Source organism: Musca domestica, unplaced genomic scaffold, assembly GCF_030504385.1.
Source record: "Musca domestica strain aabys unplaced genomic scaffold, Musca_domestica.polishedcontigs.V.1.1 1, whole genome shotgun sequence".
NCBI lineage: Eukaryota > Metazoa > Arthropoda > Insecta > Diptera > Muscidae > Musca > Musca domestica.
Genome location: NW_026712114.1, coordinates 33,185,398 through 33,201,411, shown reverse-complemented (window position 1 = coordinate 33,201,411; position 16,014 = coordinate 33,185,398). Strand labels below are relative to the sequence as shown.

The following is a 16,014-nucleotide window of genomic DNA, read 5'->3' as shown; positions in this document are numbered from 1 at the left end:
AAACTGTAGTGGATTTTTTTAAATTATTTTTAGAAAGACGTTATGATCGTGCAATTTTTAAAAATATTTTTAAAAAATATTTTGGAGAGAATGTAAACTCTTGTGAATTTTTTTTTAATTTTTAAAGAGAAATCCACTTTCCTGGATTTTTTAAAAAGACCATAAGTTGTCGCGGAATTTTGAATATTTACTCTCGTGAATTAAAAAAGAAAAAAAATAATTCGCTTCCTTTGAAATCGATTGTACAGAAATGGCAACCCTGGCATTTGCTTATATTCTCAATGTCTTGAAGAAACAATGCCCGCAACTTTATCGTCTGAGAAATCGCTCCTTACATTTCATAAACAGCAGCCTCCTGTTTCGTTACAGGAGAAGCAATAAATGGCTATTTTGCAACAACAAAACATGGGGGGCTCAATTCTTTTTCTCAAAGTATATATATTCTTGATCTGCCTAAAATTCTATGTTGATATGTCCGTCCGTCTGTGGAATTCACACTAGCTTCCGAACGAAATGAAGTATGTTGATAAAATGTTACTTAAATGTATATTATGTCTGCAGGACTTTTGGTATTAAAAGAGGCCATGTAGATACACGTTTTGGTATAGCCCCCCATGTAATGGTACCTCCCTATTTTCGGTATTTTGGTGAGTTAAGCGACATTATTTACCGGAAATGTTTCAAATTTAGTATTTAAAATTCGTTATGAATATTACAGCCTATAACAGAAAATTGTCTGTCTTCGTATAACCCTCATATAACGGTACCTCCCGATATTCGATATTTTGATGATTTTAGCGACATTGTTCACTGTCAGCCTATGACAGAAAATTACAGGTCCACGTCTTCGAAGGCCTTTTATAACGGTATCTCCCGATATTCAGTATTTTAATGATTTTAGCTACATTATTCACCGATTTTTTTTTCAAGTTTCGCATGGCTTGTCACAAAAATTGTCTATGCAGGTCCACATCGTCGTACATTCGGCATTTTTAAGATTTTAATAGAATTTTTAAAGGATTTTAATTCTTTGAAAATTGCCAAATTCGTTCTAAATAGTGGATGTTATTCAAACTTCGGCCCGGCCGAACTTACAGTTTTTTTTTACTTATTGATATTTCTAAGGATCAATAATTTAGGATTTTTATGCGTCTTTGTTTTACATCGGAACAAAACAACAATTTTTTTTTTTTTTTAGAATTTTGGTCAAAATCTTTTAAACATTTTTAGGATGTTTTTGGAAATAAACGCTTATTTGTTTATTAAAAACATAGGAACTTCGGAGAGAGATTCAAATTGTTTTATTAAAAACATTGTTTTATTAAAAACATTTATCTTGGTTATTTTAAGAAAACAACCAGTAAAGAAAGTCCTAAAGTCGTTCGGGGTCGATTTTATGATAAGCTACACCACTTTGCTAATTTAGTTCAGCTCCACATAACAATTAAAAGTTTTTATGGGAGAATTCAATCATACACCCTGGGATTATAATTATAATTTAAAATTCAAAGGACTATATGCTGAAGCATTTGTATCTTTTAAATTCGGACTTGTATTGCCCATTTGGTGCAAAATTAATTCTAAATCAGATAAAGATATATATGGGAGCTATATCCAAATCTGAACCGATATCGATAAAATTTGGCAAAGATATTTCTGAGCTGTATTTGATATATTTCCCCGAATATCGTTGTTACGGAGTGCATATTACGGCTGTGGGTAACAAATACAGCAAATCGGATGAACAATATATATGGGAGCTATAGCTATATCTGAACCGATCTTCACCAAATTTGGCATACTACCTTCTAGACCCAATTCGGTCGTATGTGCCCAATTCCATCCCATTTAGGCAATTATTACACGTTTGGTGCATAATAAAAGGTAAATCGGACGAAGTTATATATGTGAGTTATATCCAAATCTGAACCGATCTCGATAAAATTTAGCAAAGTTATTTCTGAGCTGCATTTGATATATTACCCCAAATATTGTTGTTACAGGGTGCATATTACGGCTGAGGAGGACAAAAATAACAAATCAGATGAACAATATATATGGGAGCTATAGCTATATCTGAACCGATTTCGATCAAATTTGGCATATTTATTTTTAGGCCTAATTTGGTTGTATGTGCAAAATTCCATAATATTCGAACTGATATTACACCTTTGGTGCACAATAAAAGGCAAATCAGACGAAGATATATATGGGAGCTATATTTAAATTTTTACCGATTATCTCCAATTTCAATAGGGTTCGTTCTTGGACCAAAAAAATGTTGTTTGGAAAATTTCATCTCAATCGGATAAAAAATGCGACCTGCATTTTGTTCACAAGAATACATGGACAGACGGACGGACGGACAAACGGACTGACATGCATAAATCAACTCAGAAAGTGATTCTATGCAGATCATCAAAAGGAACTATGGGTCTATCTCGTTTCCTTTTGCCTGTTACAAACAAATGCAGATATAATACCCTGACCACCCTGGTGTAGGGTATGAAAATCATACTATCCTCAGCATCCAACCACTTACTGCATTGTATGCGGTTCGTTTTGACTAAAATATGTTATCCCAAGACCTTCTATGTAAAAATAAAAGAAATCTGTTAGTGAGTTACTTATTTATTATGGGCTGAAATCCATGAAGGTTACACAGTGCCAATGTTCGTGCAGTGCTGTACAGAATTTACCTAAGCCTAAGTTATTAAGCCAATTAATATTTGATAAATATTCTGAAAAGCTTTTGTGTGCGGAAATCAATATTGCTCCCCCAAATGAAAAGGTCACCATATCCAAAATGGTCTGCTAATGTCATTTTTATGATCATCAATTATTTGTGAATAAGCATTTTTCCTGGGTTTCCATACTACAAACGCTTTATTGGCAAATCCATTTCGCTTCTCTTACAAACCACGAAAAGGAATCCTTTCATTTTCCTTTCCCCTCTCCTTCAATCTTGGTAGGATTTCCGTAATTTTATTCCTGCAACCGTTGCAAAAAGCGCCACACAAAAACTCAGCATGAATCAATTACAAAATAATTGAGCAAAAGAAAGCGATGATATATGCGCGTTGTGTGGTCAAAAGGAAATTTGGGGACAAATCTTTAACGAGCCCCAGAAGATGGAGAAAACTCAGAGGCAGTCATAAGGAAATCAAGGGAAATCAATCAGACAAATCCAGCTAAAGGTTAAGTGATTTGTGTGGGAAAGTAGAAGAAAAAGAGGACAAAGAACTCGCTGAGGCATTCACAGTTAAATATTTTTAGGATGCCCAATCCATTTTGTCAAGAAAGGAGGTTATTAAAAGGAATAAATTACAACTAAATGTAAATCTTATTTTTTTTTAATCTCTTCTTTTTTAATTGTTGGAAAAAATATAATAATACTATTTTTTATTTACAATAAATTATTTACATCACTACAACAAGGATAAGTTTATCTTAATCTACGATATTACTTTGCACCCATTGCAAATGTTGTGCCACATCACAGAACACCACGTATTCGAGGAGATTACATTTCTGCTGCTTTGTTTGTCCTGCGGAGACAACTCCTCGCAGAAACCATCGGCCATTGCGATTTATCATTAGACCACTACCCGAATCTCCCATGCATGGACCACTACCATCGCGATTCCCAGCACAAAATGTCCGCTTCGAGGTTAAGGTACTATATGCCTGTGATGATCTCAAACAATCACTGTCACTGACAATATTCGCTTCCACCTTTTTCGGTATTGGTGTGAAACTCTCGCCATGTTCATCGCCACCCCAACCGGCTACCACACCTGTCTGGCCAACAATCAAGTTGGAATCTACCGGTTCACTCCACAGACATATCGGCCGTATGAAGTTTGTATATCTGAAAGGAAAGAGGACAAAATGTAAGAGATTTCATACGAAGAGCAGATTGTAATATCTAACACATAAAAATAGTGTTATGTTCGGCCGAACCCAACAATCAATGACCTCCCCTAGAACGTAAGGGTGAGATGAAACAACTGCAACCTACTTTAGACTGCTTTAATTTCTAAGCCACTCGTCCGACAGCTGTTAAAACTATTCCAGTGACAGGTAATTATGTTGTTTACAAGCGTACAAAAGCATTTTGGTGAGAATTTTCCAGGAAAAATGTTATTCGCGATGGAATTGAAGCCTGATAGTTTGATTTCTTTATATTTGGCTGGAAAACCACAAGTGGGTATCGCTAGAACACTCCAGCTTTTAAATGTGAAAAAATTATCTGTGTCTCGCACCATCGCTCGTTACCGTGATACTGGTAGCGTAGCCCGACGTCAAGGAAGTGGACGGAAGAAAACAGCAACATCAGCAGAAATTGTTCGAAAAGGAAAGAAGCGACTTGATCGCAACCCGCGTCGTCGCAGTGGCCGAAAAATGGCTCGTGAGCTGAATAAGCTGGGGGTAAAGCCATTGAAATACAAAAAAGTGCAAAAACTTACACCGCAACATAAGGAAAATAGACTCAAAAGAGCTAAAGAGTTGCTTCGCTTGGCCGAAAGTGGTGAACTGCCGAATTTAGTTTTCTCCGATGAGAAAATATTCGTTGTCCTGCATTTTGTAAACAAACAAAATGATCGTGTTTACTTGCTAAAGAGGTCAGCTGAAAATGTGCACCTTCGGTTGGCCACCAGAACTCAAGCGCCGGCCATGGTGATGGTGTATGGCTGCCCATAACAGCCGATTGTCGCTGTCCGCTCGTATTAATCGACTGTGGCATCAGAATAAACGCCGAATATTATCGCGAAAATATTCTGGAGGGTGTATTAAAGCCTTGGGCATGCAAATATTTTGGCCACAGACCTTGCACATTCCAACAGGATTCAACACCATCGCACTCAGCAAGCGCGATCCAAGAATGGTTACAAAATGAGGTTCCTCGCTTCATTTCCAGTGCACAATGGCCACCAAAATCTCCGGATACCAATCCGTTGGACTATTGTGTCTGGAGTATTTTTTGGAAAGCAAGGTTGGCACTAAAAAATACCCAAGTGGCGATCACCTCAAGCAAGCGCCTCGCCGGGAATGGGCCAAGATATGGCAAAGCAACAGTTGGGCATCGTGTGACGGTTTCATTGGCCATTTGAAGGACATAATTCGTGCCAAAGGTGACCAATTCGAACAAATCTAAACTTATTCTAAAATCTGATGCTATTTCCGATATTTTTGAATTCGTTCAATAAAATTAAAAAAAAGAAAACTATGGCGTTTGATTTTGTTGCATTTTTGTTATCTCACCCTGTACGTAAATATTCGGGAAGCTCAGCTGGTAAAGTAAAAATGTAACAAAAGTTACCATTTCGGGCCCTTAAATTTGGCAAGCCGCCCTGAAATTCAGTTTTTAACAACAATTACGAAAATATTCTACAACTTACTCAACGGGTCTCTGCAGATGTAAAACCGCCAAATCAGCATCGGGAAAGAGGGTTGATGTAAACTCGGGATGGGTAATTAAATTCTGAATTTCTCGTGTTTGGAAATTTTGTTCACTGTAATCTTCTAAATTATGGCGCCCAACATTGATTACCAAACGGTCAGCGGTTAGTCCACCGAGTTTAAAGCAATGAGCTGCCGATAACACTGTCCTCGTCGAAAGCAATGATCCACCGCAAAGAAAACGCAAACCAGCCGATTTGACATATATCGCCGTTAACCATGGAAACTGGCCAGGTGCAATTTGTTGGCCACCATATATGAAGGGTGTTACACTCGAATCCTGACCACATACATTTTGAGTCAGACCTGGATTTTGACTGAATCTTTGACCAATACCCTGCTGCGCTGGTGTTTGGGGGCTTATTTGTTGTACTTGTCCGAATTGTGGAGGTGCCTGCTGAGGTATCTGTCGAACAGGCGGTGTTTGCACCACTTGCTGGCGGACTTGTGGCACTTGCCGTATTTGTGATTGAGGTTGCTGTAATATTCTATTATTGGAATTTCCACGAAAAGATCTAAAGTTTCCATTGGGATCTTGATAATACAGCGGTTGCATTGCAATTTTTACATTATTGCTACGCAGATGATGTTTCAAGTACAGCCGAGTGCTGGGTTGGGGATCTGAAATGATTTCATTTTAATAGATATATTGCTCCGGAGTAATTCTTAGAACTCACATTCAGTATCCACACAAATATCCTGACCATTCACCATTATCCTGGATAACTTTGGTATTTCAGTAACTGAGGGAAATTCAATGTGGTATGAAACCGGCTCTCCAGGCTGTATCTGGTTTACATTCGCTTTACTGCTCTCCGTTAGGTATATCCTGCCAAAATAACCCTGAAAATAGTGAACGAAAATTATTTGTTAAAATATTGAAGTTATTTTGGATTTTTTCAATTTTTCAATTTTTTTTTGAATTGAAACAGATCAGTTTTGAACTGGCTAATAATTTATCGACTTGGTGAATTTATCGAAACCATTGTAAAAGATGTAATGGAGGTTAATAATAAGCTCTTAGATTGAGAATATATAAAAGGCTTTTTGACTGGCTTCTTCGGAGAAGAGCAAATGAGCTTAGGGCCAAAATCGAACTAAGTCAACCTAAAACTCGTTTGTTTTATTTTTTGTGAAAATGCGATATAAATGAAGGAGGTGACAGCTTATAGCTCAAAAACTGCTGGACGGATTTTCACAATTCTGACCAATTTCGTCCGACCCTCACGAAATTTTTCATGGGGTAGGGTTAGTGTGAGAATTGAAGCCTATTGTTTTTGACGATGTATACAGGGTTGCCCATATTCGACGGACCCGTGTTTTTTTTTTTTTTTTAAATCAAAGAAAAAAATAAAAATTTGGCGGTTGGCAATGTTAATCATTTAATTTGTTCCAAGTAGATTTGTTTACATCAATTTTTGAATATGATATCTCTCAAATGGCCGCCTCTGGTGTTGATGACGTATTGTGCCCTTTTTGCTTGCATTTTCCATCGTTTTTGCCAACATTTCGGCCGGAATAGCGGCTATTTCTTCACGAATGTTGTGCTTGAGCTCTTCTACGGTCCTTGGCGTGTTAACGTAAACCTTTGACTTCAAATATCCACACAAGAAGAAGTCAGGTGGCGTCAAATCGGGCGAAAGCGGTGGCCAGTCCAAATCACCACTTTTCGACATCAAACGGCCCGGAAACAAATTCTTCAGAAAATCGATTGTTATGCGACTTGTGTGCGGTGGAGCGCCGTCTTGTTGAAACCAGAACTGCCTCATACGCTTTCGACGAATAAATGGCATCACAAAATTGGTCATCATGTCGCGATAACGCTCCTGATCGATGGTAACAGCATGGCCATTTTCATTTTTGGAAGAAAAACGGCCCAATGACCGTTTTCGCACTAACGCCGCACCAAACTGTGACTTTTTCGTCATGTAGAGGCACTTCTTGAATCTCCTGAGGATTTTCAGTGGCGTAAAAACGGCAATTTTGCTTATTTACGGTCCCATTCAATGTGAAATGGGCTTCATCGGACATGATAATTTTGTTCCAAAATTGCTCGCCATCTTCGGCCATTTCGATGACTCTTTGGTCCCATTCCAATCGACGAGGCTTGTCCGCAGGCAACATTTTTTTGCGTCAATTGAATTTTGTACGAAAAAAAAAAAAAAAAAATGCAAATCAATGCGAATAATCCGTTGTAAAGTGGACAGAGCCATGCCCAACTGCTGAGAACGGCGTTTTTGGGATGTTCTTGGGGACCTCTCAACACTGGCTCGTACGGCAGCGATATTCTCGGCCGATCGCCTTGGTCGACTTTTATATGGCCTCTTCGGATTAGAAAGAGCCTTACTAGTCGAAAATTTTTCGTATAAACGCTTAATGGTGTTCTTAGAAGGCGCACTTCTCAGATTTTTTAATGTTTTAAAAGCACGGTGAGTTCTCACAATTGACTTCTTCTGTTGAATGTAAATTTCAGAGCGTTCGTGGCGTGTATTGGTTCATAGTAACAATCTGCTTGGACTGACGCTTTAGACGCGGTATGTCATTAAGCGATGCGACATCTCTGTCAAAAGTTATGGCGTTGCCAGATGGGTCCGTCGAATATGGGCAACCCTGTATTTAGGGGTTCAAATGAATATTAAAATTTTCCTGACTTTGTAAAATATATGGCAAATGTCAAAAATCTGGCCTGGATGACATCATTTTTATACCTTCATATCTTCGTATATCATTTGATACGGTCAAAACTTGCCTAGTCGAAATAACGGTTTAAGACCTTAGGTCTCTTTTTACCAAATCCGTTTCAGGACATTTGGAGCCGATGTAGTGATGTCCGTCCGTCTGTCTGGCTGATGCGCACTTGGTACATCGTAATATTATTGTCAAACTTAGATCGAGTTACGAGATGGGCAATATCGGTCCACTCCTTCTGGTACCTCCCCCATAAAATGCCAAAATTTTCAAATAAAATAATTTACTGCACCGAAAAAGAAAGGATCAACCGATTTTGCTCCAACTTTGCAAATCGTAATATTTGCGTCAGCGCAATGTCAGGTACGAAAATGGACAATATCGGTCCACCCCATCCAGAAGTAACTCACCCACAAAGGGTCAACATTTTGAATAATTACAACTCTTATAAAATGTGATGCAAGAGTGTAATTTTCTACAAATTTCACACATCCCAATATTTTTACCAACCCAACACCAGACGTTAAGATGAAATATATCGGTTCACTCCTTCTGGTACCTCCCCCACAAAAGATCGAAATTTTCAAAAATATATATTTTTTTCACAGAAAGAGAATCGATAACCCGATTTTGCTTCAACTTTGCAAATCTTAATATTTGCGTCAGATGCGAAAATTGACAATATCGGTCCACTCCATCAAGAAGTACGTCCCCACAAAGGGTCAAAATTTTGAATAATTATAACTCTTATAAAATGCGATGTAAGAGTCCGATTGTCTTCACACATTTCACACATCCCAATATGTTTATAAACCCAAGGTCTGGTGTTAAGATGGAATATACCGGATCACTCCTTCTGGTACCTCTCCCACAAAAGGTCGAATTGTGTAATACCCATTAAGCTAATTAAATGCGAAATTAACGTCCGATTCCATTTAGTAGTATTTCTATCAACACCGGATCTGCTATGAAAACGGTAGAGATCAGACCATTTCTTCTGATACCTCCCCCACAAGGGTGCAAAATTTTGAATATCCATGAAGCTTAGAAAAAGCGAAATTAACATTCGATTCCATTCCAGATTTGGTACATCTCAATATATCCATCAACACAAGATCTCTTATAAATATGATAGATATCGAACTATTTCTCTTGCTACCTGTCCCACATAGTGTTCAAGACTTTGAAAAACAAAACGCTCAGAGAAAGCGAAATATCCATTCAACACTTCAAATTTCACACATACAAACATTTTTGTTAATACAATATCTGTTGTACAGATGATATATATCTGTAAACCCCTTCTGGTAGCTCACTCACAAAGGGTCACAATTTCCAATACTTTTATCTGTCATAACTTGCGAAACAAGTCAGCGATTCTTTACAACTTGCTATATCTAAATATATCTCCCTTTTCCAGAAACCTGAGATGAATATGGAATTTATGATTTTCCATAAATTGAATATAAATGTTCGATTTTCTTGTAATATTGCCCATACCAATATCTTTTTTGTGTATTAGATGAAGCATGCGAATGGAATACTTCGGCCGACCATATCTGGTATCTCACGCACATGTTAACATTTTCTTAAAATTATCATAGTATTACGTAAAGTGCAGGAAGTTACCAATATAGTCCAAACCTGGCTCGTCGCAATATTTATATCACATTTGTTTAGGTCCGATATGAAATGGGCAATATTGGTCCATTCCTTCGGAACCTACTCCATAAGGTGTTAAACATTTGAATAATCATAACAGAAGTCAAAATATTTTTAAATAATCGAACATTGGCTGATGGTATTCATCTGTGGGCAAAACAGATAATTTTTAACTTGTAAAAAATAATAAATAATAAAAAAATTATTTATTCCTATTTTGTCGCATAGTGTAATATACGTAAATATATTCTGTTCACTGTCAACAGATCGGAACTTCCAAAATGCCAAATATTTATTGATCTTGTTTTGATTTCGAAAAATTCACAGGTCATTCTTTCACACTTGCCTCTAAATGAGCAGCTGCGACAAATAAATAAATATTAACATTTGAGAAAACCAGTTCTCCTGCTCATCTGCTTGGCACACGTATATGTGTTATGTTATTATCTATTCGTGGATGTTGTTGTAGAGATTTCTAATCGAAACGACGGCCTAGTAAAAGTGGGAGTCAGAGGCGATTAGGGAGACAGAATGTTGAATATTTACAATTTGTTATTATTATACAAACAATACAAACATTTACTCAATCGTTTTTTTTTTATAAAATTTATAAACAAATTATTATTAAGAAATCAATAAAATGTTGGCTTTAAATTTGTGTTTATATAAAAATATACAGGGTGAGATAAAAAAACTGCAACCAACTTCAGACTGCTGTCACTCGTAATAAGCCGACAGCTGTTAAAATTATTCCAGTGACAGCTCAGTATATATTTTTTACAAACGTACAAAAGCATTTTGGTGAGAATTTTCTAGAAAATAAAAAAAAATAAAAAAATATTCGTGATGCAATTACAGCGTGATAGTGTGATTTCTTTATATTTGGCTGGAAAACCACAAGTGGCTATCGTTAGAGCACTCCAGCATTTAAATGGTAGCGTAGCCCGACGTCAAGGAAGTGGAAGGAAGAAAACAGCAACATCAGCAGAAATGGTTCGAAAAGTAAAGAAGTTAAAAAGCAGTAATTTCGGCCGGGCCGAACTTTTAATACCCTCCACCATTTGCAACGAATTTGGAAATGTTCAAAAAATAAAATCCTTAAAAAATTCTGTTAAAATTTTAAAAATACCGAATATAGCCGTTATTTTGGGGTCTATACGACGTGGACATACATAGGCATTGTTTGTCATAAGCCATTACCATATTCAAATTCGAAACTTGAAATAAACGGTGAATAATGTAGCTAAAATCATCAAAATATCGTATATAAGGAGGTGCCGTTAAATTGGAGCTGTGCGAAGACCTGGACCAGCATAGACAATTTTCTGTCACAAGCTGTAGCATCCATTGCGAACTTCAAATACCACATCTCAAACAATTTCGGTGGGTATAGTACCTAAAATCGTCAAAATGCCGAATATAGGGAAGTACTGATATATGAGGCCTATACGAAGATCCGGACCCGCACAGACAATTTTCTGTCACAGACTGTAGTTCCCATAACGAACTTCAAATACCAATTTTGAAACAATTCCGGTGAATAATGTCGCTAAAATCATCCAAATATCGAATATAGGGAGGTACCGTTATATGGGGGCTATACGAAGACGTGGACCTGCACAGACAATTTTCTGTCTTAGGGTGTAGTATCCATTTTGAACTTTAAATACCTAATTTTAAATTACTTCCGGGAAAAAGGTCGCTAAAATCATCAAAATACCGAATATAGGGAGCTACCGTTATATGGGGGCTATATGAAAACGTGGACCTAAATGGCCCATTTACGAACTTAACCTGCCTACTGGAAAAATAAACATGTGTGCAAAATTTTAGCCATCTATCTCAATTCATTCGAAAGATAGCGTGATTACAAAAGACAGACAGACGGACATCGCTAATCGACTTAGAATTTTACACTGATCAAGAATATATATACTTTGTTGGGTCTGACATGAGTATTTCGGGGAGTTACAAACGGAATAACACCATAGTATGGCGCAGGGTATAAAAATAAATTATTCGTGATGGAATTTCAGCGTGATAGTGCGATTTCTTTATATTTGGCTGGAAAACAACAAACGGCTATCGTTAGAGCACTCCAGCATTACCACCACTCGTTACCGTGTTACTGAACTCAAGCGCCGGCCATGGTGATGGTGTGGGCCGCCATAACAGCCGATGGTCGCTCTCTGCTACTATTAATCGACCGTGGTATCAGAATAAATGCCGAATATTATCGCGAAAATATTGTAGAGGGTGTATTAAAGCCTTGGGCACGCAAACATTTTGGCCGCAGAGCTTGGACATGCCAACAGGACTTAGCGCCATCGCACTCAGAATGCGCCACCCCAGAATGGTTACAAAATGAGGTTCTTGCTATATTTCCAGCACACAATGGCTACCAAAATCTCCGGATACCAATCCGTTGGACTTTTGTGTCTAGCGTATTTTAGAAAGCAAGGTTGGCACTAAAAGGTAGCAAAGCGTCGATTATCTCAAGCAAGCGCTTCGCCAAAATACCGCATAGCAACATTCGGGCCATAATTCGTGCCAAAGGTGATCAATTCGAACAAATCTAAACATATTCTAATTCGATGCTATTTCCGACATTTTTTGCTTTCATTCAATTTAATTAAAAAAAAAAAATGCAAAAATTATGGCGTTAGACTTTGTTGCAGTGTTTTATCTGACCCTGTATGCATTTAAAAACATTCTTTAAATAATTGAAAAAAAAAAAATACCAAAAATGCGGGGAACTTTTTCCAGTAACATATATGAAAATAAATTCTTTTAATTTGCTGTCTGTTCGGGACTTCCACCCAAATACGAAAAAAATCCATATTTTGTTTCGAAATTTGTACAATTAAATTATTCTTTGCCACTCACAGCGGATTATCTACAGCAGTGACTAATAAAAACATTGAATGTCTTTTTTTTAGAAACCGGTTACATTAGCTGTTTATCTGCTTGAGCGACGCACGTTTCATGGGTGTAGCCATCGAGATGATTTTTTTTTTTTATTTCTAAATAGTTTGTTAAAACTGAAATTATAGTCACATCAATAAATTGAATGGTTGTGATGAAGCGTTTAAGTATGCTCATGATAATATCATTCGTCAAAATGGGATAGGCTGTAGGGGGTTTTTTGATAAATTGGTAAATTGTAAATTACCGAAATTAAGAAACAAAACAAAAGGCAAATTGAATTAAAAAAATATATTGTTTTTAGGTAAGTTGTCTTTTTGTTGTAGCCACAATTGAGAACTAGATGACATTTTTGAAATACGTGAAAATTTAACAATTTTAGTGGTGCTTTGTTAAAAATAATTAAATTTCTCTTAAATCATAAGTTTTTATACCGTCAGCCATATGGGTAGGAGGGAATATATCATTTCATCCGGCCATGAGGTGCCTCATCGAAATAACGGTTTTAGACACTAGGTCTCTTTGGACCAAATCCGTTTGTCTGTGTGGCTGGTGCCATGATTAATATTGAAGGGAGTATCCGATTTGATCCAAACTTGGTACATCATAATATTATTGTCAAACTTATATCGAGTTCGGAGATGGGCAATATCGGTCCACTCCTTTTGATACATCCCCCACAAAAGATTTTCAAAGAAAATAATTTATGTATTGACCGTATGAAATGGTATATATGACTGATGAGACTGTTAAAACACAAATACGCTTTAGCTGCTTTTAAAATATGAAAATTTAACTTAAAAACCTGCAGAACAAGCTCCCTTCTATCACTTAGTAGGTCTGATATAAGAATCGTGGTGGGCTTTCTGACTGGTCACTGTAGTATCAGATATCTGACCCCAAGATGGGACAACAGTGTTCCTGACTATTGTAGACTGTGTGAACATAGAGAAGAGGTAGAGACGATCGAACATCTACTTTGTACATGTCCCAAGTTAACCAACTTGATACATAGGCTATTTAGCAGAGATAGAAACTTTAAAACCCTTTCCAGACATAGACATTCCATCATCGTTTAGAAGTTTTCCAAAGCCATTCAAAGGCTAGGCAGATCACCCACCTAACTACAATCTTTATATATTATTTTCTTCTTCTCGCTTTAACAGTTGCCGAATTCGTGTAGCTACGCATCCGTGAACAAAGCCCAAACCACAAACATCGACATGGATGTGCTCGTACGACTGCAAGACCCAACGTTGTGAGTTCGATTCTCGGCGTTGTCAAACGACGAAAAACATAAGCCTCAATTGATATTAATAGACCTGTATATTTCATCTTTATTCTACATGTAATGTTTGTAGAGGTTATGCAGCTGGATCTTAATCAGGATGAAGCCCTCCGAAATTGTTTTTTTTTTGGAAATTCTTATCCATTTTACACGGAATTTTTAAATAAAAACGTAATATAAATGTTTGAGCAAAATTTCGGAGTTATATAATGCTTCCATGAATTAATCTACGTTTTTGAGGATCTCATCCCACTGTGTATCGGTTTAAAATTTAGAAACCCCATGACGTCCATAAATGGCAAAATAAGTATCCGATTGTGAAACATCTCAATGTTTCACTCAAGCAAAGATCTCATGCATATACGAAATTTTTGACCCACTCCTTCTGATACCTCCCACTAGGGGTAAACATTTTGAATATTTTTAAGTCTTTTTTGGTTGATTGTTTGGCTTATGGTCGTTAAAAGAACTATGTTTTTATGTCGGTCGGTCTGTCTGTTCGTCTGTCTGTTGTAATCAAGCTATCTTTCGAACGAATTGAGATAGAAGACTAAAATTTTGCATACGTGCATAGTTTACCAGTAGGCAGGTTAGATTCGTAAATGGGACATGTCGGTCAACGTTTTCGTATAGCCCCCATATAACGGTACCTCCCAATATTCGGTATTTTCATGATTTTAACGACATTATTTACCGGAATTGTTTCAAATTTGGTATTTGAAGTTCGTAATGAGTACCTAAGTTCGTAATAAGCCTAAGACAGAAAATTATCTGTGCAGGTCCACGTCTTCGTGTAGCCCCCATATAACGGTACCCCCCGATATTCGGTATTTTGATGATTTTAGCGACATTGTTTACCGGAATCGTTTCAAATTTGGTATTTGATATTCGGTATTTTGATGATTTTAGCGACATTATTTAACGGAATCGTTCCAAATTTGGTATTTGAAGTTCGTAATAGATACTGCAGCATAAAACGGAAAATGGGCCATGTATGTCCACGTCTTCGTATAGCCCCCATATACCGGAATTCGGTATTTGATGATTTGAGCGACATTATTTACCGGGATTGTTTCAAATTTCGCATGTGAAGTTCGTAATGGATACCTCAGCCCAGGCAGAAAATTGTCTGTGCAGGTCCAAGTCTTCGTTTAGCCTCCATACAACGGTACCTCCTTATATTCGGTATTTTGGTGATTTTACCTCATTATTCACCATTTTTTTTTTATTTTGAAGTTCCGAATTTGAATATTGTAATGGTTTATGACAAATGTTTCCTATGCAGATCACCGTCGTCCTAGAGACCCTAAAACAACTGCTACGTTCGGTATTTTTGAGAATTTTAACATAATTTTTAACGGATTTTATTTTTTTAAAATTGCCAAATTCGTTCCAAATCGTGGAGGGTATTCAAAGTTCGGCATGGCCGAACTCACAGCTTTTTCACTTGCTATTTTTATCAAGTCTCATAAAGTGGAAAATAATTATTCGATATTTCATACTTTTAATTTTTTTCTAGTTTAGATCGGTCCATTCCTTCTGGTATCGTTTTAAGCTTTCTTACGATTTTGGTACATTTTCTAGCTACTTTCAATGTAATTTCATATCTGAAACACTTACTTGGGGTCACTTTTCAAATCTTGAATACGACTTTAGGACCTAGGAGTATTTTTTAGGACCTTGTTATAATTTTGAAATTTTTAGAATCTTTGAAACTGACATTTACCGTATCAATGCCTTCCCTTTGGCTTAAATGCACCACCAGATCCATATTGCTGGCAGTCAATGGGATTGTCAGCAAACCAATATATTCTCCTTCGTATAAAACATATTGGAAATAGCGAGGACATCCTGTGGGCGGTAATGGTGGCGGTTGGGCTGGTTGGAATCCAAATCTAAATTGTTGTTCTGTGTAATTTATTAAATTTAAAGCAACTACTAAAATTACAACAAATCTAAACATATTTTCTTAGTTTTTTTCGTTTTCA

At 36.9% G+C, this 16,014-nt stretch overlaps 2 protein-coding genes across 4 annotated transcripts in view; one reads left to right on the top strand and one right to left on the bottom strand.

Moving 5' to 3' along the window:
• The window catches only part of LOC101896361 (dopamine receptor 1), a 301,976-nt gene that overhangs the window by 27,370 nt on the left and 258,592 nt on the right, over nt 1–16,014 (top strand). The gene's annotated exons all lie outside the window — the stretch shown is intronic.
• On the bottom strand, nt 3,382–16,010 carry LOC101888313 (serine protease gd). Of its 2 annotated transcripts, none has more exons than XM_059121848.1 (4): nt 15,747–16,010; nt 6,141–6,306; nt 5,403–6,084; nt 3,382–3,871 (listed from the first exon to the last, which is right to left on the bottom strand). In XM_059121848.1, exons 1-4 carry the CDS (start codon nt 15,987–15,989, stop codon nt 3,451–3,453), a joined length of 1,512 nt encoding a protein of 503 aa, XP_058977831.1. In that variant the 5' UTR covers nt 15,990–16,010; the 3' UTR covers nt 3,382–3,450. The 2 variants fall into 2 exon arrangements, with proteins under 2 accessions (XP_058977831.1, XP_019892773.2); XM_020037214.2 differs by having other exon boundaries at nt 3,383–3,871; nt 15,753–16,009.